Source organism: Haemorhous mexicanus, chromosome 3 (assembly GCF_027477595.1).
Source record: "Haemorhous mexicanus isolate bHaeMex1 chromosome 3, bHaeMex1.pri, whole genome shotgun sequence".
In the NCBI taxonomy this organism is placed as follows: Eukaryota; Metazoa; Chordata; class Aves; order Passeriformes; family Fringillidae; genus Haemorhous; species Haemorhous mexicanus.
The window spans coordinates 78,103,311-78,127,629 of NC_082343.1; the positions used below are offsets into that span (position 1 = coordinate 78,103,311).

The 24,319-nt window shown below is 38.9% G+C and overlaps 1 protein-coding gene across 2 annotated transcripts; it reads right to left on the reverse strand.

The window, feature by feature from the left end:
* Nucleotides 1–2,880: 2,880 nt before the first annotated feature.
* Nucleotides 2,881–23,511, reverse strand: FUT9 (fucosyltransferase 9). Of its 2 annotated transcripts, XM_059842441.1 has the most exons (3): nucleotides 23,408–23,502; nucleotides 22,991–23,228; nucleotides 2,881–11,978 (listed from the first exon to the last, which is right to left on the reverse strand). In XM_059842441.1, the coding sequence occupies exon 3, from the start codon at nucleotides 11,968–11,970 to the stop codon at nucleotides 10,891–10,893; it is 1,080 nt and encodes a 359-aa protein (XP_059698424.1). In that variant the 5' UTR covers nucleotides 11,971–11,978; nucleotides 22,991–23,228; nucleotides 23,408–23,502; the 3' UTR covers nucleotides 2,881–10,890. The 2 variants fall into 2 exon arrangements, with proteins under 2 accessions (XP_059698424.1, XP_059698423.1); XM_059842440.1 differs by lacking the exon at nucleotides 22,991–23,228 and having other exon boundaries at nucleotides 23,408–23,511.
* Between the last annotated feature and the right edge of the window lie 808 nt (nucleotides 23,512–24,319).

Sequence of the window (24,319 nt, forward strand, 5' to 3'; positions counted from 1 at the left end):
CTGTACACAAACTGAGCCTGTGCAGGATGATATGACTGTAGTAAATATTATGGCATGTCTGGATGTATTTTGGTTGCTTTTTCCTCTATTAATCAGGGAGTATTGGATAACTGCCTAAATTATTATCCTGTGGTATTGGTCTGTCCCCTCAGCATTGCTTCCTGCCTTTGAGTTCAGGACTGGTGTGGTATAACCACATGACATCCTGGATCTACATTTGAGTAAAAGGTTTCAAGGGTAAAGCCACCACTCTGGATGTAATTGCTACATCCAGCAGATTGCAGTGCAATATATTTGTTTGACAAGCAGAACTGATTAAAAATCACCCGATTGCCCATGTACCTCATTACATTTCATTTCAGTGCATTAAACTTAATGTGAATTAAATCTAATTCAGTGACAAGGAAGGGGCAGTGGCATGAGGGTGTCAGGCTCACTACTTCAAGGTTACAGAGCCTTGTATTTGTAGCTTGTATTTGCATTTTTTTAAAATGTCAACATGCAGACAGAGAATGTAAAGATAAACAGTTAGTCTAGAAGGACAGGGCATGATATATCTGAGGAAACCACATGGATATAAGATGAACAGAATGTCAACAAATATCAGAAACTGTAGTAACAGGACTGGGCAGCTTAAAAAGCAGAGTGAAGTTCATAACTTGTCAGTGTGTATGTCTGAAAGCTGGAAATCAGCCATTAAATGATTGTTCCTGTTGCAGGAATAACATAATTGTGGTATGGCAACAGTCTGTGACTATACAGAAATTATTTTGAAACCATTTGCAACTTTGCCATATTGATTAACCACATCCCACTGAGTATGTGTTCTTCACACGTGGGAGAATTCAGATGACAGAAGCCAAGAGAAGAATGAAAATGCAGTTAGTGATATTTTCCTCATTCGAGAATCCTATCATAGAAAAACAGACTCCTTTAGGAAAAAGAACCATTTCAGAAAAAAAGTGTTAAAATTAGTGTGAAATTTCTCAAATTAATTTCCTTTAACAATTACTGAAATCTTAGGTTTTTGATCAAAGTCAGGAATTTTGACAGTAATTTTGATCTTTCATAAAACCATCAATCATAACATCACAAAAACCAAATTTTTATTGGAAAATGAAACCTGATAATTTTTCACGTTTCAACACAAGCAGTTTTATTTTCATTCCTTCTTCTGACTTACTGTACATCAAAATCAATTGTAATAACAATTGTAATTGAACTGCAAGTCATTAAATGGTTTTTTAATGTGATCGTAGATAGGATTAACGCTGAAAACACTCTGAGTAGGTGAGCTGACTTACTCTCAGACTCCATTTACTTTTTCAAACTTGTGACTACCTTACGTATACTGGAAATTTAGGAATTCAATGCTCCTCTAAACATCTACCTGTAGAATCCTCTTCTGAAGTATCTTAAACTACCACCAGCTCTTTGGTCTAAAGATTTGTTATTTCATCCAAAGGGATTACCAGAACAAAAATATATGTTGAGATGATATATTTCTTGAAAGGAGGCTTCTGTTTTAGTCTGTGTGAGAATTAACATGAGTATTTTCTATTTTGAGTGGTGGTAGCAGCCTACTCTCAGGCTCACTGGCAGCACACTTGTTTCAATGAAGAGTTTTGTGCTGTAGTATCAGCCTGTGTAGAGCTTATGAAGAGCTTATTGCCTGTTTCTCTGCATGAAGAAGTTGTGCCAACAGCAGCCTTATCACCCAGAGATGTAGTTTCAGCATCTGTAATAGCACACTATTGCTGGCAGGGTTAGAAACCTGCATACCTTCTGTGCCTGACCCCTTTCTCTTTCAGGTTTCACTGCAGTGCTGTGCTTTCAGAAGCATATCATTAAGCTGACTGCTTCTGACATTCAGGGCAGAGACCTGGCTTTCCAAACACACAAGCCTTTGTTGGCATATCCAGGGGAAGTTTGTGAGAGGAAGCAGAAGTGGTTAATTTAAGAAAAAAGGCCTGTTTTAAAGACAGAAAATTGTGTGTTCTGCCCTAGATTGAATTTTCAAAGTGGATTTTGAATGTAAGAATGGGAAAGGGTTGTGTGTGTGAGTGAAATGTGGCAGGGACTTCTGTCACACACACTATTGAAAAGTCAGTCTGTCTTGGTACTTGTCAAGGATGAGCTGAAGATGATGATAAGTTTGCTTTAAGTAAATGGCAAGAATTAAATAAACTTTTAAAGAATGTATCCAAATTAACAAAGGTTTTTTAGCTCAGAAGTAAACTAAATTTGCCCGTCTGATAGAAAAGAAAAGGTTTTTTGAAGACCCCTAACCTATTCTTCAAGGTGCGCAACAGTCAGATGTAATATTATGTCTTGGATAACCTGCAGTTGCTGCGACCAGATGATCTTTTCTACTGCAAATACTGCATTATTTATTACATTTATTTCAGTGTCAGCTATTTCCATTGTTTGAATACATATTTAAAAATAAATCTGACACCATTGTTTTAACCATTTGTTATTTTAGATACAGTTAATCTCTGCAAGTGTAGGTTATTTGTACAGTAGATAAAACAATGAAATACGACCATGTAAATTACTATTCCACTCCCTGGAAAAATTTTAAAGATCATTGTTAAAAACAAGGCAAAGTAACCTCAATTACAGTATCATGTTAATTCATCTGTGCTGGTTGCTGTACGTAGTAAACTCATGTGACCGTACGAATTCAGTCTGCTCTTGAGCACTTGCAGCAATTTCATGTGCAACAGCTTAAAAAGAACCAAAATTCTGTTTGTGAGATCTCTGCCAGAAGTCATGGTTATGAGTAGCAACAATCTTCAGATCAGGCTCTTAATGAGAAGTAGCACAAGAAGAAAAAGTGTGACATCAGACCTATAAAATAATGATCAGAGACTATAGTACACTTGGAATGTTCTCTTTTTATTTTAAATATACCTATTACAATATTATGTTAGGCTTATATAGAGCACTATTATTTACATGATTCAGTGTGTATCCTTTAGGGAGAATTCCAGTGCTCAATAAATAAGAGTCAATGAGCTGCTCGTTAACCATCTTGGAATCAGTGTTCTGAAATATTAATTTCACATAAATGGTGAAAGTCTTTGAAATAATTGTGGTTACCTGTAGTTTCATTCAGTAGGTATCTTCTGTCTGCAGTTAAATTATGCTGAAAACTCTGAACATAGCTATAGGTAATCAGAAGAAAGTTCAACAACAACATCATACTAAAAAAATACCACAAAACATCAGTGGTTGACCTCTACAGTTTCCAGATGCATCTCAGGGTGATGGTAGTGTTCAAAGGGAAGAAAAAACCAGTTTTTGGTAGACTCCCTGATATAAAATGTCTAGATCATGGGGCAAAATATACAATCACTAATAAATAAAAAATACACTTTTTACAAGATCTTTCAACATGGCATCTTAGAATGTGCCTGCAGGTAAGAATGGTTTATATTATTTTTATTAAGATTCAATTTGTCATGGTTGCTCTTTCTTACACATGAATTTATGCATTATATATATATTATATAAAACACGTAAGAGTTGTCAGTACAAGGAATATCATTAGCTGAGAACATGAAGAAAGGGTTCCTATCAGATCCCACTCAGTGTTATGTGTGTAAATTCAAATGTAAAAGAAAGGGACTTTGGTCCTGACCTTGCACTAACACAATAAATGTAGTCCCCACATGTTTCCATGCACAGAACTCACTCTCCCTGCTGAGGTTGTCTCAGTCCTGCCTTGACAACCACCACATTTTCATGTGACCCATCACAGAAACTGAGTTTGAATCAGGACAAACAGCTTGTTTTTTCCTCTTAATCCTCATTAATGTACCTCAGAGGTAAAAACCATGGCACACTATTTAAGTGACCGAACATCTATGACGTTCAGCTATGGCACACAGTTTTGTTTCCTCAACACACACAAAGACAGCAGGGAAATGCAGCTCCTAACTACCAGGCATTTATCCTAGAAAATGTGACATTGTCATCATTATTGGACTAGAAACTTATGTTTATTGACAGTGTGCCTATTTTTCAACAAAACATCATTGATTTTAGTAGCATTACAGTTTGGCAAAGAATAGTTTCTGAATTATCTCTGTTACAGATTTGAATTTCTGGCACATTTAAGACATTCACCCACCTATTCAAATAAAATTTTCAAGCAAAATTAATGTTTGATATAAAATAACAGTTGTGTTGCAAATGTGGAAAAATAGTCTACAAAAAATAAGTATAAAAGTGATCTCAGATTTATGAATATGTTTCATATAAACAAGTCCAGGTGAATTATCTGTGTTAGAAATGGCCCTTCATAGGCTGTGTCACAACAGAACATCACATTTTTCACAGTTTACAATAACACAGTTAGATTCACAATGTAATGACACCTTATATCAGAAAAATAGTATTTTACAAACTATACATTTGGCTTCTATTTTTAGGGGTTTTTTTCTGTTTCTTTTTCTGTTCCTTTTTTATTTTTTCCTTTTTTTTTAAATTTTCTTACAAAATAGTGCAAAATTACAGTGCGTTAATAGAAGATTTTGTAAATCCTAATAAAAAGTCAGTATACTTAACTGTGTTGTTCATTCACTGGAAACAGTTTGGCACATTAGGATTTTGTATAGATGGAAAAGCTTCTCACTTCTTTTCAGTGTGTCCACAGATCCCTTAAAACATTGAATTACACCAAGGGAGTTAACTTTCCAAACTTTTTAATCTCAACTCTTTTGTGTGTTACAAAGCAGAAAAGAAAATGTAGGTTTTTTAATTAATTTGCCAAACAGCATATATAAGGCTGGCTTTTTTTATGATGTTATAAATAAATGGATTGATGGAAACATTTTCTGTCTGGTGACAGCTAAAGTGCTTATTTAGAGTTTCGAGGTTCTGTAGGAAATTTGTCCCAACTTTGTATATATGTGTTGGTTTACCATATATCTTTCAAATTTTGCTATCAAACATATTTCTGTATATGGAACTAACCAGGATATATCAAGCCAGGGGGATAAAGTTTCATCAAATTCTCTTTTCCACTGGACTAATTCATAATAAAAAAATAACAAACAGTCACTTTTGCTGCCAATTTACAGTGATTAAATTATTTTCTTGCTTATTAATTTCTTAAGAATGTTAATGAGGAGTTCCCCCAAGTATCAATAATTCATTTGCACGGACTGGCACCACACCTCAAAAAAATGCAAATTCTCTTATTACTTGGAACAGCAAAGCCTTCTGCATTCTCACAAACAGGCAGGGTATAGGCTACAGGAGTGAGAGTGTCTCAAGCCCCCCTGTGAGTGTGCCATGAAATGCACAGAGAGTGACAGATGAGTCTCAGCTTCGTTCTTTGCCATCCTTGGCTGAAAGCAGCAATGCAAAACCTGTGACCACAGAACCACCTGCTAGAGGCTGCCAAACCGTGACCTGCACCAACCAACTCATAATTCAGGCTGTTAACCTGGGGGTGAGAGGCTCTCTCCCATCTGAGCAAACCTCTGAGCTATTCACCGCACAGAGACTGCTGCTTTCAGTCAATAGGTGACACAAAAGATTGCCAATTAATTACATTTGCAATGGAGTAATGAAGTGACTTCCTCCAGTATGAAAACTGCTGGATGATGTCTCTAGGCGAAGTTATTTCTCACAAGTTGATGGTTTTATCATCTGTACCACCCTGTAGCAATAGTGCCATGAATTAAAATTGCCACCGCGTGCTTTATTTAATCAATTTATTGGTATTTCTGTACTTTTTATGAGCATATCTAACCACTATGCTTTTTACATTGATTCTCTGAACGTAGAATTGTCCATAGCACTAACTCATATTCAAAAATTAGAAGGGAAATATCCCAAGCCGTTTCACCCTTGGCTCATTCCTTTTTTTACTAGCATAGGAATCTCCCAAATCACCGGGTAACTCTGGTAGAAGATTTGCCCAAGCAAGATAAGCAACGATAAAGATGAAATAACTATCTTGCATGAATCATATTGATTGATTTCTAACATTTTCAAATAACTTTTATTAAAAACAAACAAAAAAACTAAAACGGAACTGTCGGCCAAAATTAATGGAAAACCCCACCAGCTGGTAGGTATGCAAATACTTCCCCTGGAGTCTGTTCTCAATAACATACTGGTTTTGACCAAGGAAACACTTGGGTATTTGTTAAATTTTCACTGCTAGGTTTAAATAGGTCAGAAGCTTCCTTGTCAGCCTACACAGAGATACCTCTTGTTCCCACTTTGCACACACAGAGATTACTCACAGTCTCACCTAGAATGACCCAAATACTTTCCTCAGAGGAAAATCAGGTGTGGCTGAGACCGACTCTCTGTAGGGCACAGTGAGTCCAGATTTCAGGACACGACCAGGTTTTATGCTTCCATCCTCGGACTGGTCTCGAAATACTCTCTCAGCATCCTCAGCCACTCTGGCTGCTTCATGGCACATGGAAGTTCAGTGACCCTCCATAGTACAGGCAGGCTGTAATCTGAGGTGCTGTGCTGAGGGGATGGCCTGAGGTGGTGGAGGAGCAGAAGAGTTGGACCAATATTTATTGGTTAGACACCAAATCAGAATGAATCCAGGGTTTCAGTGTGGAAACTCAGTACCCAGCCAGCCTTTACTCTCTATGGGCATGATACAAAAGAGGCCACACAAGCTGGTGTCTGATGTCTATAGATTGCACTCTTTGGCACAACTCCTAAAGGCAATGAAAACACATTCTCTGGCGCCCCAGTGCATTAAAGCATTTAAGATGCTCTTCAAATTAAGCACATGCTTAATTAAGTCTCATGGTCATCTGCATACTCTTAAGGTCTTTTTGTATCATGTCCAGAAAGTGTTGCTGCATGAGGACTTACAAATCAAATAAGAAAATAAGAATAAAGATCCTTGAATCTAGATAAGAAATAGAATTATCTTACTGACTAACCTCTGTCTTCTCCTGAATGTTATTCTGCATCTAATAAAAAAGATAATACAAGGCTAACAGGAGTCCCATTATTGAATAAAAAGGAGCAGTTATTGGTTACTTAACTGCTTGTTTAGAGATGGGAGACAATTATATGGGGTTTTTTTAAGCCTATTTTGAGAAAAAAACATGAGTGCCCAGAGAGGCATGTAGTTCTTTATTGTGTTCAGTGGTGTCCATTTCCCAGGTCTTGCTCAGCCTGCATGAACTCTACAAATCCCCACATTTATACTCTCTCTCAACTTTCATTTTATTTAATGTGTTTCTTGAAAGACAAATATGTTGCTGGATGTCTCACACTTTCACTGGGCCTCACTCAGGCTGCTTCCTCACTGGGGTATAGACATATGGAATGAGGCATTCAAAGAAACTGGCACAGGATTCACCAAGGAATGGGGATCTCATCCTAAGCAAGATCTGCTGTGGACATTGCCTATGAAATGAAAGGAAAACTGCTCTAGAAGGATCTGCTCCCAGTTTTGTCTTATACCTGTCCACATTCAGTGGGGCAGCAATGCATGTGCAGTTAGTATCTTATCTGGTTTGGGTCTTATTTTCCACACTGAGAAAAGCAGTAATGTTGATAGCTCAGTGCATGGCAGAGAGCCTAAACACATCCAAAGTAAGCCACTGTAAAAGAAAGAATGGTGATTACTCTCTGTCTGACAGCCTGCTTAGTTAATTTGAGATGAGTGCCACTCTAGATTGTTGTGGGCTAGCAAACAAAAGAAACTGAGTGTCTGAAAGAAATTTCTTGAGAGAATAGCTAGGACTGATGTGATTTCCCAACTTCTAGTTCACTTTTCTGGGATAATTATCTTCTTTTGCCAGTGGTACCAAAGCACAGTAGCTATTTTGTGTAGTCCCTTCCACAGTTGCTAAATTTTCTCATTTTCTTTCACAGTGATTTGTTATTTGAGTCTATCTATGCTTGCTGCTCCTGTAGAGTAGATCACAAAAGAAGCACAGACCTCACAAAGCTGAAGGTCAGATACAGACTGGAAGCAGCCCTAGATGGGTTGAGTGTCTAGGTCTAGGTAGGCAGCCTTTATACATGCATGGAATGCAGATGTTTTGTATCCATAGCTTCACACCATTTACTACATAGACTGAACATGCCCAAAAATGCTTCATCTTCTCTCAACAAAGATATTTCTATCCAGAACTGCTTAAGTCCTGATACTTGCAGATCACCTTAAAAGCTTGATAAAAAATTGGCTTAATTTTGTTCCAGCACTTACTCTTCCAGAATGCCAGTGAGGCATTAGGGTAATGTATATTTTTTAGGACTTGGTAGTGATTCTTATGCATAATTCTGGATTAGATTTCTCTCCTGTTTTATTAATCTTTGAAGCAATTTTAGCAACATTTTCTGAATGAAATATATACAAGCCTTGTGTGGAGCTTTTCTCCTCGTGAAGAGAACAACACTCTTCACTCCTTCCAGTTCCATCAAAAGACTTTCCCATTTCTTAAAATTCAGCCTAAGATTAGCCATGCTGACTGGATCCTGTGCTTACAGAGGTAAAGACATTACTTACAGGATTAAAATTCAGTGTATATTTCAAAACTTTCCTGTGTATACACTGACCAATATTTCACCCTTCTTATATCTTATATATTCTTGCTTGTTATTGCTATAAGGAATTAGCTGAACTTGCTGCCAAGGAACCAGTCTGAATCCCCCCAAGGCCTTCTAACACACAGAACAGCTCTCACAATTTGAAGTGAGGAATGTCTGTGCACAATCACCTTTCACTGAGGTCAATGCAAAGGACTTCCAAACTCCAGCACTGAGGGAATCAGGTTATTGAGCCAAACCAGTGCTATGCTCAGTCACTGAGAATTTCACAGTCCTCCTGAAAACAAAATGTTGTGCTGGCCCATAGGACAGACTATAAGCTATAGCAACTTGCCTTCAGAATGATAAGACACTACTCATGTTACATGCACATCGGAAGTTTGTTTTTAGAAGACTCAGTTTCCTTGTATTGCATTAATTTTCAAGGTGAGCTTATCTTGCTGCATACAAGAATGCTGGTGAGTTTAGATGATTCACAGTATATTGAAAGCTAGCTGGACCAGAATACAGCTTTTGAAACCACAGGCAGAGCAGAAGTAATTATATAACTTTTCCATGGGGTTTTGAGTTCTATAAATTTAACCAATTACACTTATAGCCTTTTGTGTTTCTATTCCCACTGTCTTTTGCTAAATATTTATAATTTATCTCTCATTTCCTTACTGCAGCAACTTTTTTGTCGGTATATTTAATCTCAGTTACTTGATTGACTGCTTTGCTTGATCAGAGGGTCTTATACATCTCGTAAGTAGAAGTCCTTCCAGTTTAACTTTTTTCTTTTTTTTTTTCCAGTAGCAGGTGTGATTTGCAGCACTTTGATCTGAAAATACAAGCTGATTTGCTTTCATTTGAAATCAAAACATACCCATACATTTATGTCATTAAACCAACTGTGTACATATGAATATATATGGAAATCAGAAATTTGTCTTAGCTGATAGAAGTAGGAAAATCAAATGATACGTGTTTGAAGCAGACATTTTAAACAGTTATGACAATCATCACAATTTTGTATTTGCTATTAGAGCAAATTTGATACTTTAAAATCTACTTACATTATCAAATATTGATAGCAGTTGTTGCTCTGAAGAGTTCCTTTTTAATACCTCTCATACAAAATATATTCAACATCCCAAATTCATTAGCTTGGTAAGTTGAAAGGTTATGTAGCAGCCTAATAGCTTATTTACTGAATTTCAGCATATTTCTCTCAGAAAATTGACTGCTTAGTAATTTTTCCCCACACTTATGTGTCATAACATCAAGTTGTCCAGCTACAGTTAAAATTCAACAGATATTCACAGAATTGGGGGAAAATCACTATTATTCAAGAAATTATATGAGAGAACTTTTTAAAATTTCTCAGCAAACTGTTTCTAAAAATCCATTATTACCTGCTGAATTCAGTGCATAAGGCTGATGTAATCAAACACATTTTTTAAAATCTGTTTTCGTCAGTGTAACACTACTTAAAGCCCTGGTTCAGGTTAAAAATACTTGAGACATATTGAAGGCCAAGGGTGTGCTGCATTTGAATACACTCAAAAATTGGATGAATCTGGGCTTTGGTCACCAGGATAGGTCATTTTCTCCAAATCTGACTTCTCTTTTCTTCAGAGGGTAAGAAGAGATATATTCCTAAAGCAACATAATGGGACCATTTGTTAGGAAACCTTTTTACAAACAAAGACTATCCACTATTCTAGTACATTTTAAAAACTATAGTTCTAGGTTCATTACCCTTAAAAAGGGGGCAATTAATCACACTTCCATAACGTTAGGTATTGTACTCTACTGTGCTCTTAAATGCAAGATGAACATATGAAACTTTACTGTCTTTTGAAGTGTTACACACATTTCTGTCTTGAACAACAAATTATGTTCTTAAAATTTTTTTTGACATTTAAAAAATTGTTTCCTCATTTTCCAAATAGGTTAAAAACAAAGATAATGTTAAAAATAAAAAACAGAAAAGTTAAAAATTACTACTTCAAGTGAAAGACTGGGACATGTTTCACAGAAAATGTGGAAAATCTTGTTTTAAATTTATAATAAGCAATCAAATACTCTTCAGTGCACATAATTAGTATATCTATTATAATTTGAAACTGAGTGCTGATGACTGCTTCTGCTGCTGATCTTTTAAAATCTCTTACAAAATATAAATAGGATAGCCAAAAGAGGATAACTGATAAACCATGATGTGCGATTCTCTTTTCCTTCCTTTTTTTTTCTCTTTTCCTTTCCTCTCCACTTGGACTGAAGTCCTTTCTGGCTTCTTCAAAAAAATGCATACACACAACCCCACACACACCCACACACACACCCCACAAATTAATTCCAAAACCATTTTTCTAAATTTCCAATGGACTTGTATTCCTGGTGTCTTTTCACATGATCACAAGCAAGACATGCATGTGATTCCCAGAACCTAGGAAGATGCACTGAAAAATCCTTCTTCCAGTTGAAATAACTAAGATACATCTTGTTATTTTTGTCAAGCATCAGAAGGTATTCTGCCAGCTCTCTGGGGGAGAGAAAATCTTCCACATGTATGAAAGAGTCTGCTGGAATGTAATTCTCATAATTTTCTCTGGAAGGGCCCAGTACAACTGGCACTGATCCAGCCAGAAGAGCATTGTAGAGTTTCTCAGTAATGTAATCTTTGTGGATTGAGTTTTCAAAGGAAAGGTAGAATTTGCATGAGGAGATAGTCGGAATCAAGTTTTTGTCATTGACGTAGTCTCCGAAGGCTTGTCCGTAGGTGTGGATTTCAATGTATTTGCTAAGCTCGTTGTAATACTTAACTCGAGCGTGCTCAGGGTTCCAGTTACTCACAACCCAACAGACCAAGTTTTCCTTACTTGGTACTTCTAATGTGAAGGAACTGGTGCCAACCATCATGAAGCCATAAGGCACCTGGATGTCTGAATCACGCCGGTAAGTTAGGGTCAGGTTAAAAAGGTGTTCAATGCCACTCTTTTGTGGAGTATGAGTTGGAGACTCCAAGTTCATCCAAATCCACTTCTGGAATGGTGGCCTGGCTTGCTGAGGTAAGTTGGCCAGATCCCAGCTAATGTCTCTGTGATGGATGAGGACAGCGTGGGATCTGTTATAGAGCGAGCGGTCAGTAGTCAGATGGCACCCGGGGATGTTGAACATTGTTTGGCAGGATGTTAGATCGAATGTCTGACCAAATGGCCAAACCCAGATCAAAACAGTAGTTTCATTGAGATTATCCGTTTTGGGAGAAAAGAAGTTCTTCATTTTCAGCACTGAACTGGCTGATTCTATAGGACCAGAAATCCAGGTATTTGTTGGTTTGATATAAATTAATATAAATGCCATGAAACAACCAAGGATAATGAAGATAATAAAAAATGACCGGAAAATTCCTTTAGATGTCGATGTCATAATTTGCTCTGAGAAAAAAAGAGGAAGAGAAAGAGAGAAAATAATATCAGGTATTAAATTACATATATATGTCTTGTTAAAATAGTCATAATCAAACATCACAATAGATAGAATTTCCATAACACTGAACTGCAACCTCAGAAATTTCTTTTGAATGGAGAGGGCATGGTCTCTTGCACTCTGTGACAAAGTGACAATATTTCTCTTCTTCACATTAAAAGCTCACTGACAAATTAAAAGCAGAATTTTAATATGTCTCATACTTGGTGAATCAGTACATATTGAGAAGTTTTTTTTGCTCAGAACCTAGGCCCAGCATTTGGAACACAGAACACCGACAAAATTACCCTTTAATTCTATCCCTGTGTCTGGATACCATAAAGGATAACATGCTGCAGATTTGTTACATTTGTATTTGTGTGATTGTGGAGGACATAGGATTAGAGGATTGAAAAAGGAAGGGACTAGAACTTTAATTGTGTAATCAATAAGACTAATTAGAAAACTAGTTCATGTCTGGTGGCTACACAGGGATGAACATTCATGCCTTCTCCAGGGGACTCCTAAAATACCTAGGGGAGGAAGCACCAGTAGAGGTTTTACTTATGCAGCCACAAATCTCATATATTTCTCACATAAAGAAAAATAAAGAGAAATGAATATAAAAAATGTTCTTGTATATTTCATTGTTTTTATGTGTTTAAAATGAGGAAAAGTAGAGATATGCCGCATTGTATGAGGTAACCATTTTTTTCCACCCCGAGATAGGGCTGAGAAGTTCGTATAACCTCCTTTGTCCTTGCTCCAGTTGTTTCCTCTTGAGAGTGGTGATCAATCTCTTTCCAGAACTGCTCTACCATATGGTTCTTGCAAAACCTCACAACCCTAGTTAGGGTTTGTTAATTGCTAACCTTTGATCCTGAATGTAGCCCTAGAACTCAGAGATGTTATAAAACTAAAACCAGTTAACCATGCAGCACCATGGTACACAAGAAAAAAGGAGGGGAAGTCAGTTACCAGGAAAAAGTAGTCTGAACATACTGGCACACTGTAGACTCTACAATGTGTTGCAATTACTGTAAATGTTATCTGATTTTCATTTTCTGCACGTCTTTCAATTTTTTGTGTTTTTTTTTCTTGGCTAGATAGTGCCACAAAAAATTTATAAAACCCCCACCCCTATAAATAGAAAAATATATAATATTAGATAGATGTATAAATATATATATATATATATATATATACACACACAATCAAGTCAAAGAGAGCAGAAAGTGAATTTCACTTTAAAACCACTTCCATAGCTCAATTCTTCCTACTATGAAATAAATCATTAAATTCAGAATGAAGTTATGGTAGAACATGATTCAGAGGTCCAATAATAGCACATAACTTTGCAGCCTTTGTGAGTGCAAAAACTGATGTGTAGTGAGTGTAGCACTACAGTTACAACAGAAATATTTTCCCATTCATTGTTGAGGAAAGGAAGAAGGAGGGAACACCCCTTAGCTTAGCTTTAGTCTAACACTGTATCTTGAAGAAAAGGGAATTTGTCACAATATCTCCTGGTTTTGGGAAGATGGATGGTCATAATTCTGGTTTTAGTTATAGTGTTGGGTTAACCTTGTCTGGCTGTCAGACCCACCCAGCCACTCTCTCACTATCTCTCCTCAACAAAATATGGGAAGAAAATAAGATGAAAGTCTCATGGGTTGAAGTAAGGACGGGACTTTCATAGGCTAAACAGGCTCATCCTGGAGCAAAATAATGTAATTTATTGCCATTTAAAATAGATTATATAATGAGAAACAAAGACAAATATAAAAATAAATTTTGTCCCTCTTCTTCCCAGGCTCAGCTTCCTCCTTCATTCCCAACTCCTATACCTCCTACCCACTCCTGAGCAGTGCAGGGGGATAGGAATGCAGGTTTGTGATCATTCCACAACTACTCCTCTTAGCTTCTCCTTCCTCCTTATACATTTCCCTTCCTCCCAAATGAGTCCTTCCTATGGGATACAGTTCCTTCAGGGAAAAAAACCACTTAGCTACTGAGTGGGCTGTCCATGGGATGCTTCAGGACACATCCTTCAGTGGGGTCCTTCCCAGGCCATGATGGGCTGCAGGGGAATTTTTGCTCTAGTACTTGGAGTACATCCTCCTATCCTTCTTCTCTGACCCTAGTGCTCACAAGGTTGTTTCCCACGTTTTCCCCCTTGCTCTCCACTGATTGTGCCTTTCTTAAATACACTTCCCCAGAGGTGCCAGCACCTTGGCTGCAGGGTTTAGCCATGCCCTGCAGTGGGTGTGTTGGGATGTGCTAGAATTGGCATGGGGTGGCCCTGGCTGTTCTTTGGTGAGGCTGTCTGGCAGTCCCTGCTGCCAGTGCCTGGGCACAAACATCTCCAACAATTATATGAAATATATAGAATGCCGAGTCTGGTGCTTTTGTCTAGGCCCTTTTTCTGAAGGACATAATTTAGCAGGCCCTCTCTGATTTCAGCAAAATGATCTTGAGGGGAGTAAAGGAGGGGGACAGCGTGCCCATGACTTTTCCACTTATCTTCATCAGTTTAAATCCCTCTGAAAGAAAAATGAGGCTTTACATCAACATTACATTGGCTTTTTTTTAGCCTGTGTTGATTGTTGCTGGAAATTATGTCTAGAAGGAAGGATATGACCTATGCAAGCCTAAGACTGCCTCCTTGCCTTACTACAAGGAAAGTGAGAATAGGACCTCTAAGGAAGAAGGGATTTAGGTTGAACAGCTCTAGGAGATGCAGCTCAAGGAAAAAGCAAGAGGCTGAGCTGATATTCATGTAAAGCTGTTCTTTGTTTCTGTGCTTTTGGAAGCGATACACAGCATAGGTATAACTTATCACTGAACAGAGAGTGTGAGCTGAGTTTGAACAATAGATTGGGACACGTTTATTCACAGGAGCTGATAATTTTCTAGGGATTAAAAAGAATGATGAAAAATCAGAAAAGGATTTTAACATTGTGCCTTGTAACATCGTCACCCTCCAGCTAAAAGCCTTTTGACTCAAGTTTCTGACAGGGATTATTTTACACTAAGCTCTTCTGCTAACTAATAACAAACCCCTGCATCATCTTATGACAATTCTTGCTACATAGGAAATGACCAGATATTATGTCTTCTGTCCTCTGCCTGAAATTCCAGTTTGTCCAGAATCTTGCATTTGTGTAGGAAGCTTTTGAAGTGTAGAGCCAATGTGAGGATAATCACTTGTGGTTTGGGCTACCCCAAGTACCAATATTAACATCTGACCATGTTAAACAGATGAGTTTGCCAATTTTTCCTCTCCTGGTTTTGCTGTCCTGTGAAGGCATGTCCCCCTTTTGATGTGGGATCATGGTTTTTAGTTTTTGCCTTTTACCAAAACATAACATACATCCAGGCTGTATAGTCCTTCATCCTTTGAATTCAGAGAACTAACCATTCATTATGCAGTCTCACAGATTCATTAGACATATTGGCATCACTGACATGCTTTGCTCTGAAACTACTGCTAATGGCATGGTGGAAAAAGGTTCTAATAGCAAGACCCGTTAAAAAATTGAATGAGAGTCTTTCAAGGAAGCAGAGGACCTGAGCAGACTTAGCTATACCCTGAGGAGCTGGACAGGATTTTTTTTCATGGAATTCTATTTTTGTATTCCATTTTGTGGAATACAGTAATAACTATTAAGATATATACTGGGAATAGTGGCAATTTTCCATGATGAAGTACTAACAGAATCAATAATTTCTGTGCTTCACAAGGCAGATTGAGGAACCCATAGAATGGACCAGCAAATGCTGCTTTCATGGCTTTTGGAGCTGAGTCCTGGGCACAGTCAGGCAGCAGTAAGTAGAGTGAAGGCATGTGTTAAGCACTTGTTGACACATATTATTTGCATAGCATCATAAAATGGTTTGGGTTGGAAGGGGTTTTTTTGAGAAGTAGCTTGTGTGTACTACTAGGACATAAAGGTTATGGTGCACTAGAATTCATAGACTATTTTTTCCATAATAATCTCCAAAATGGGGAGTCTTTTCCGTATTTATTTATGTCTTTCATTTCTGTGCCCAAGATAACCATTAACATCTCATTGTAATTCTCACTATAAAGGTGACACTTAGGAGATGTTTGTTACAAGCCATCCTGGCAAGTCACCTTAGTTCACCCTTCCCCTTTCATGGCTTTTCTTCCACCACAGAATCACAAATTTCCTTTCTGTGGATTCCCTCCCCCATGCATGTCGGAGTCTGAAAGGAGAACTTTGTCAAAGAGATGTGTTTACTGCGATTTCTGCCAGCTGGAAGAATTCTGTACTGTTGATAGTTTTGTTATAAAGTACATTTCTGAGTGTTGTGGAGTAGAAAGTATTTTCTAGGTGCTTTTTTTCCCCAAGTTGAAAGTATAGTACTTTATCAGTACAAGACTGTTTTTCTCGGTACAAAACTTAGCAAGGCTTCTTTTTAAGTGCAAATCTTGGCATTCCATCAGCAAGCAACTGGATTTAGCAGCAACACAAACAGGGAGATAGTAATGGGGTATCAGCCCTGTTAACCCCAAGTTTACCAGGCAAGGCTTGCAAAAAAGTCTGGTTTTGAATGCATTACATTTATTAATAAATAAAACTGAATTTTATGGGAACTTTTTTATCATATTTTCCTTGCAACTGGGACTTCTCAGTTGTTCCAAAAGGGACAGATATGTTTTGGTTTTTTTCTGATTATGCAATACTGCAGTGGGGAGAAAATATAAACTTTCTCATCAATAGTATTGATGCCTATTTCTCCAGCATCTTTTGCAACAATTTCTCCAGTTTCTCAAGGTTTTTGCCGGTAGCCCAAAATATATCATTATTTGCAGAGGTATAACTTACATTACTAGTCTAGTACTGAGATTTTCCAAATGGAAAGGACAGTATTTTAAAATAAAAATGAAGCTAAGATTCTTAAAAGCATGGACACCGGATCATGAAAAAAAATCAAAATACTTTTCACACCTTAGAATTCTTAAATGTTTGGGGCTAACTCTTTTCATCACCAGCAGCTGGTCTCAGGGTTCCTCAGGTAGTCTCTGAGGATCACTCCTGGCATCAGAGTGGGTGAAGGGCAGAAGGACTTAGGGATTAACAGAGGTGTCAGAGGTAGGTAATTCTAGAAGCAGACAATCTAGGTAGATACTTCAGGGCCATAAAAGGACAGTTGAATGCAGTGGGAACTGATAGCAATCACAAGAAAACAATTGTTATTGCTAGAAAGCAAGCTCATCTGAGATTGCTCTCCCTGTCCTCTGGCATGATTTACCAGACTTGGCCATGGCATATTTGCATTTATGCTAAAAGCTGGATTTTCTTAAAGCACACTTCCAATTAGCTAGAGCTTTTTCACCTGCAGTGTTGAAGAAAACCTGATTGCCTCAGGATAGCCAGTGTGTAACTTCTTATCTCCAAGTCACTGCTGTATGGACATGCCCCCAAGTGCTTTTGCTTTAGCTTTGAAACTGAAGAGTGCTCCTTTTATTGGAATTAACTCTCACTGTTCCCAGTTAAGCTTCCTCTGTTGCAACTGGAACAGTGGATTTTTTCCCCCCCAACATTTAAACACAGGCTTGCTTCCACACATTTCCATGCCTGTCCACAGATTTCTGAAAACAGCCCAGCATGAAAAGGCTCAACAGAGCTGCACAGAGTTAAAAGGCTGAAAACTGAATGAACTGCTGATCTCAGACTGCATATTTTTATTCTACTGTTTACAACATTCTTTTCCTTCCCCTCTCCACCTCCTTTGTTTTCGAGTTATTTGTTAATTCCACAGATTCCAGTTTTGTGTATTTGCACTCTGAGAACAGTATAGAATCATTTCATTCAGTGGTGATAAATTTTACTTCAAACAGTTTTAAAAAAATGACCTAAAAGCACCCCGAGGACAGGTAGCCATTAAGATAGATTGCTTCAGAATGGTGCAGGACCTATCACTGGAGACTGGCAAGAGCAAGGTTAGACAAGCACCACTAAGCAATGAGAGGTCAGATCGTGCCCCCAGGTCTTAGGGCTGGGCTAGAATGACCTTACTTGGTTCCTTCCAGCCTTGTGCTCATGGCATTAAACACAGATTCTTATAAAATGAACCAAACAAGAATACAAACTGGTGGTCTAAAACTGCAAAGAATTGCAGATTAAATGAGTAAAACTACCCCCATCCTCAAAGTTGTCTTGCAAACTATGAAGTAGCCACATAGCACAGAGTGAAAACGTGAAGGAAAATAAAAAATTATGTGGACAACAGCAACTACAAAGTCCCTATTTTTAAGGGCTAATCCTAAATCTTCCTGTCAATTGCTAGATGGGGTACAACTGCTTTTTTTTTGTGAATATCTGAATCTTGACCCCCTTGCTGAAGAAAATCCTATTCTCAGCTTCCTTCTCCAAATTGCTGTGCAATGCACAGCATCCTGCTACGGCTCAGCAGCCCCCAGCCTTCCCCCTGATTGTCATCTATCCTCTCCTTCTCTCCATGGCAGTCACACACTGTCACTCTCCAGCTGCTTATGCAACAGCTGAGTGGTTTCTTACTGTGATCCAACTGTACAGCAAAAGACATTAGCCAGGGACACAGAGTCTCTCAGAACAGCAGGGGAAATGGCTAAAGCACTGCTGTCCATACCAGAGTGACTTTATGTCCACCAACACTACCACATATAAAAGAAAAAAACCACAGTCCTGTAAGCAAGAAACTTTTCCAGACAATCCACAGTTAGAGTCAGGACACTCCACGTGGCACCTTTCTAATCATGAGCTTATGATTTTGTTTCAGAAGGTACAGAAGGTACCCTTTCCTTCCCTTGGCACAACTGGAAAAAAAAATGCATGCAAAGTGATCAGAATCTCAGCAGCGTTGCCAGCCTTGGTAGCATGCAGACAGAACCTTTTTTTACCTTAACTTCCACGTTTGCTTGTCCACATCACAGCTAGTTTATGACCGACAGCAATCTGTGAAAGGGGTGATGGCTTTCCATACTGTGCTAGGTATAGAAAAGGGAGTTCTTCATCACTGTAGCTTAGTAGCAAATTTTATCTGCCTTGCTAGAAAAGAGCTTTTTATCTTTCTGAATATAAAGCTCATCCTAGTTATGCAGAACAAGCCAGTCCCTGCCTCTTTCAAAAGCCCTGAAAAGGCTCTGCACAAAATGAAGCTGATCAAAGAAAAGCGCTCCAAAAGCAAGTGGTCTCTTCCTCCTCTCTTTCGATGTGGTTTGGGAACAGCAAACTGCTGTTCTCTCTGATTCTGCCAGAATTGCAGAGAGAGCTCTTCAGCAGCTTTGTGACTGGCTTGTAAAAATGCAGCCGGCTAGCTGAAGTATGAATAACATACCTGCATAAACTCTGTGCTTGTGATGGCCACCTGCCCACCAGAAAGCCCTGATTGACTCACACTGGCTGTGAAAATGATGTGAACAAAGCCAAACAGAGAGGGAGCAGGACGTGGCAAGAGAAGAACCATAGGCAATCCGGTGCACATAACTTAAACTCCCCATCAAAAAATCACAGTTGCTTCTGAATGATTTCCTAATATGTAGTTCCCCTTTAGAGTGGAAAAACACCTCCTCTGAAGAAGAAGATAAATCAGAATCAGGAAAAAACAGAGGATTCCTACTTGTAATATTGAACACTTACTCTAGGGTATATTAGTTCTGTGGCAAAGCAAGGCTTTTGGAGCTCTGAGCGCCGGCTGTTTGTGTAGATATGATTAGAGGCTAGGTGCAGTAGTTATGACAGTAAATTATTAAATTTACTTTAAATTTAAATTTAAAGATTATTTTAAAATCACAGAAAATTCAGGGAGTTAGAAAGAAAGTTAGGCTTAGTAGGCCTTGGGAAATGTTAGGCCTTGTATTTGCTAGATCATGTGAAACTGCGCCTGTGTTGTCAGTATATGGTAAATGATATAATTGTTAGATGTGATTAGATATAATTGTTGTTCAAAGTATAATGAAAAACTATGTTAGGAGTTTGAGGGGGATCACGAGAAATCCATGCTTGGATGAAATCTATGTATACAATAGAACAATGTAGGTTTAATAACTAATATGCAAGTTATATAACGATAGAATATAAAATATGTTTGTCTTGAAACCATGTCGGGTCAGATTTGGGTCTGTGCACCCCTGACCCCCAGAGCTCTTCAATAAAAGCACCTGCATATAATCATTCCTGATTATGTGTTCTTGAACACTAACATTTTGGCAACCCTAGATGGGACCCTGCTGAGCGAGTTCACAACCTGACCACGGTCCAGAGGGCACCAAGGAATTCTCAGGGAGCCCATCGGCTGAGACAGTCTCTGCAGCCCACAATGTCCCTTGGAGACAGGTTAGGTGCTTTTACTGTGGTTTGGTTGCCTGCCAGGAAGATGCAGTGAACGCTACCCCAGGCTAAGGAATTCCTCGTGGTATTGCCTAGGCCCTGTCCGTTAGACAATCACGAAAGCGTTGCAGGCTCGGCATTTGTGGTGCACTGTAGTTGTAATATAGAGAAGCTTAAAGGGATTTGGGGTGACAGTGCCCCCATACCACAAACTTCTGCTTTGAGGTGCTTATTAACACATTGGAGACAGGGTAATTTCGGGGAAGAGTTACGTAAGGCTAAGTTGATTGATTATTGTAATACACAGTAGCCAGAATAAGTCTTGGAGGATGACGAAAAATAGCCAAAGAATGGGTCTTTGCAATATAACACCATTTTGCTGTTGATGTTGTTTTGTAAGCAAGAAGGAAAATGGGATGAGGTTCCGTATGTTGATTTGTTTTTCCATTTGCAAGGTAAGCCGTAATGGCAGGTTGAATGTGGGTTAATGGTGGTTAGAGCATCTGTAAGTGATAAGTAGGAGGTTTGTGTAAAAGAGAAACATTGTCTATAACACTTCATGTTGAAAGAAAGTCTGAGTAGGAAAAACGATACAGATGTTGATTTACAGGTAGCTCCAACAAGACCAAGAACCTAATCCTATCCCGCCTGCTTCACCTGTCTCTGTTTCACTGTCTGATCCTACTTCACCTAATTCTATCTTGTCTAGTCCTTCTTCACCCTTCTCTCTTTGTCCTCCTCTCCCACTGTCACCTGATCTCTCTTCCTTGGGAGATGAAGATCTAACTGTGATACAAAGAAGGGGGGGAATGTAAGTGAAGGAGATGGTGATAGTAGAGGTGAATCAGTGACACCGGTATCTCACAGGACTCAAAGTCGGTCAAAGCTTGCCCTGGTCTTAGCTAGAAAAGACCTGGGCAGACAAAAGCAGACCATGATTGCTCTTTTGCGACAAGGAGTAGGAGTGGAGGGGCCAGTGTTTGTAAAAGTGCCTTTTTCTCCTGCAGATTTAGTCATTTGGAAACAATCGGCTGGGACTCATAGGGAAAATCCTGATAAGGTGGCACAAGTGGTAAAAATGGTTATGAAAACTCAGAATCTGGATTGGGATAATATGCAAGTAATAGTAGATATTTTAATGGATTCTACTGAGAAAGAAATGGTACTTAAGACAGCCAAGGAGAGGACAAGGGAGGATATCAGAAATGGACTCGTAACAGGAACCCTAGATGATAATTTTCCAACAGAGAATCCAGGGTGGGATCCTAATGCACCTGGGCATATGCGGAGGCTGAAGAAATATCAAGAGTGGGTCCAGATCGGAGTTCAGAAAGCTGTGCCTAAGACTATGAATTGGTCTAAACTGTATGAGGTCCAACAGGAAAAGAAAGAATCCCCTACTGTGTTTTTAGAAAGGCTTAAGGAGGTGGCAAGAAAATATACAGATCTCCAAACAGACACAGCACAAGTGAAGGTTCAGCTCGCTCTCATATTCCTTGGGCAGTCACAGGATGATATCAGAAGGCAATTTTAAAAATTAGAAGGGGAGGAATTAAGGAATCTGGATAAACTACTTGAGATAGCCTAGAAGGTGTACAATAATAGGGAAAAGGAGGCTGGTAAAAGACAGTAGCAAAATCTTTTGGCAGTAATATAAGGAAAAGGGAACCCAAATTTCAGAGGATGTGTCAGGGGTGGTCATGGACTGGGTGCAGGCAAGTTTGGCAGGGGCCGGAGAGGACCAGTCATGCAAGAGTTAAGCTTAAATAAGTGTGGGTATTGCAAGCAGGAGGGGCATTGGAAGAGAGAATACTCAAGCAACCGGAACAATGGCACAACCGGAACAACCAGAACAACCAGAACAACCGGTTTAACCAGGGCAATCAATTCCAGCAAGAAGACATGTCCAAGGCTATGGTACTAGGAGAATATCGTAGCTGACTGGAAATGAAACAATCCACACAGGAACCTTTGGTAACTTTACTGTTAGGCGATAGAGAGGTGAAGTTCCTGGTAGATACAGGTGCCACGTAGTCTGTAATAAATGATTTGCATGGACAACTGGGGACAAGTAACAACAATATTTGGGGCCACAGGGAAGGAAGAAAATCAGCCATTCTTGCAACCCTTAGATTTGTGTTTTGGAAACAAGGTTTTAATGCATGAATTCTTACATGTACCTGAGTGTCCAATTCCACGGGGAACTTCTAATGAAAATATCTGAATCAAAGACGGGACAAATTTTAATGATCAAAGAAAAAACGGTCCCCCTGTCCCTAAGGAAGTAGAAGATTCAGGAATTTCCTCTGTATGGGAAACAGATATACCAGGAAAATATAAATTGGTACAGCAGTGCATGCAGAGTTAAAGGAAGGAGCGAGAGCTCTACAGGTCAAAGATTATTGATAAATTCTTGAAATACCAAATTCTAGAGGAATGTGAATCAGAATTTAATACACCAATATTTCCAGTGAAGAAACCAAATGGTAAGTATAGATTAGTGCAGGATTTGAGAGCAATAAACAAAATAACAAAGGACATTTATCCAGTAGTAGCCAATCCCTACACATTGGTGACATCCATAAAAGAGATATATAAATGGTTTATGGTAATTGATCTAAAAAATGCCATTTTCTGCTTACCCTTTGACAAAGAAAGTAGGAAACTGTTTGCCTTTGAGTCGGAAAATCCAGGGAATGGAAGAAAAACCCAGATCACCTGGAGACAACTTTCACAAGGATACAAGCGCAGTCCGACCCTATTCGGAAACCAGCTGGCAAAAGAGCTGGAGATTTGGACTGAGAATGGGCAAGTACTGAGAGACCAACACCTGTTGCAGTATGTTGATGATTTACCGTTTGCTACAGAAGAAAAAGCAACCTGCATAAAGATAACAATGGAGATTTTAAATTCACTGGGAATAGGAAGTTATAAGTAAAGTTAAAATGTTTATAATATAAGGTTATAAAGTATCCAGAGAAAAGGCACAAATTGCCCAACAGACTGTGATCTACCTGGGACGTGAAATTTCGCAAAGGCAACGAAAACTAGATACTCACCGTATCCAAGCTATTTGTGCAATTCGAGAGCCCCAGAATCTACACGAGTTGTGAGTCTTCCTCGGGATGGCAGGGTGGTGCCGCCTGCGGATCATGGACTATGGACTGATTGCGTAACCCCTGTACAAAGCCCAGATGACGCAGCCATTCACCGGGGGAAAACCACAGAAAGAAGCCTTCCAAAAATTAAAAGAAACACTGACAACTGCTCCAGCATTAGGGTTACCTGATCTGTCTAAAGATTTTCAGCTGTTTGTACATGAAAGGCTGTACTGGGAGTTCTGAGCCAATGTTTGGGAAGCTGGAAAAGGCCGGTGGGCTGTTTTACCAAACAACTTGACAACATAAGTGCCATGTGGCCTTCATGTCTATGAGCAGATGCAGCGACTGTGATTTTGATACAGGAATCCAAGAAGCTCACTATGGGAAGGCACATAGGTGTCTATGTACCACACATGGTAACCACTGTCTTAGAGCAGAAAGGAGGTCATCGGCTATCTCCAAGTAGGATGATAAAATTCCAGGTAATCCTGACTGAGCAGGATGGTGTCACAATAAAGAAAACTAACCTTTTGAATCCAGCTTTGTTTCTAGGTACCACAACTAAAGAAGGCCCATTAGAGCACGACTGTGTAGAAGTAATAGAGTACACCTCTTCAGTGAGAGAAGACCTGAAAGACTCCCTGCTAGAGCAACCAGAGTGGGAGTTATTCACAGATGGAAGCAGCTTCGTGGAGAATGGAATCACATACGCTGGATATGCAGTAACAACAGTCAGTACAGTAGTGGAGGCAAAAGCATTACCACCAAATACATCTGCCCAGGGAGCAGAACTGGTTGCCTTAACCAGAGCACTAGAATTAAGTGAAGGGAAAAGAGTAAACTGGACTGACTCAAAGTATGATTTTGGAG

Excerpts from the sequence above, each read along its gene's own strand:
- FUT9 (XM_059842440.1), bottom strand. The coding sequence starts at position 11,970 with ATGACATCGACATCTAAAGGAATTTTCCGGTCATTTTTTATTATCTTC.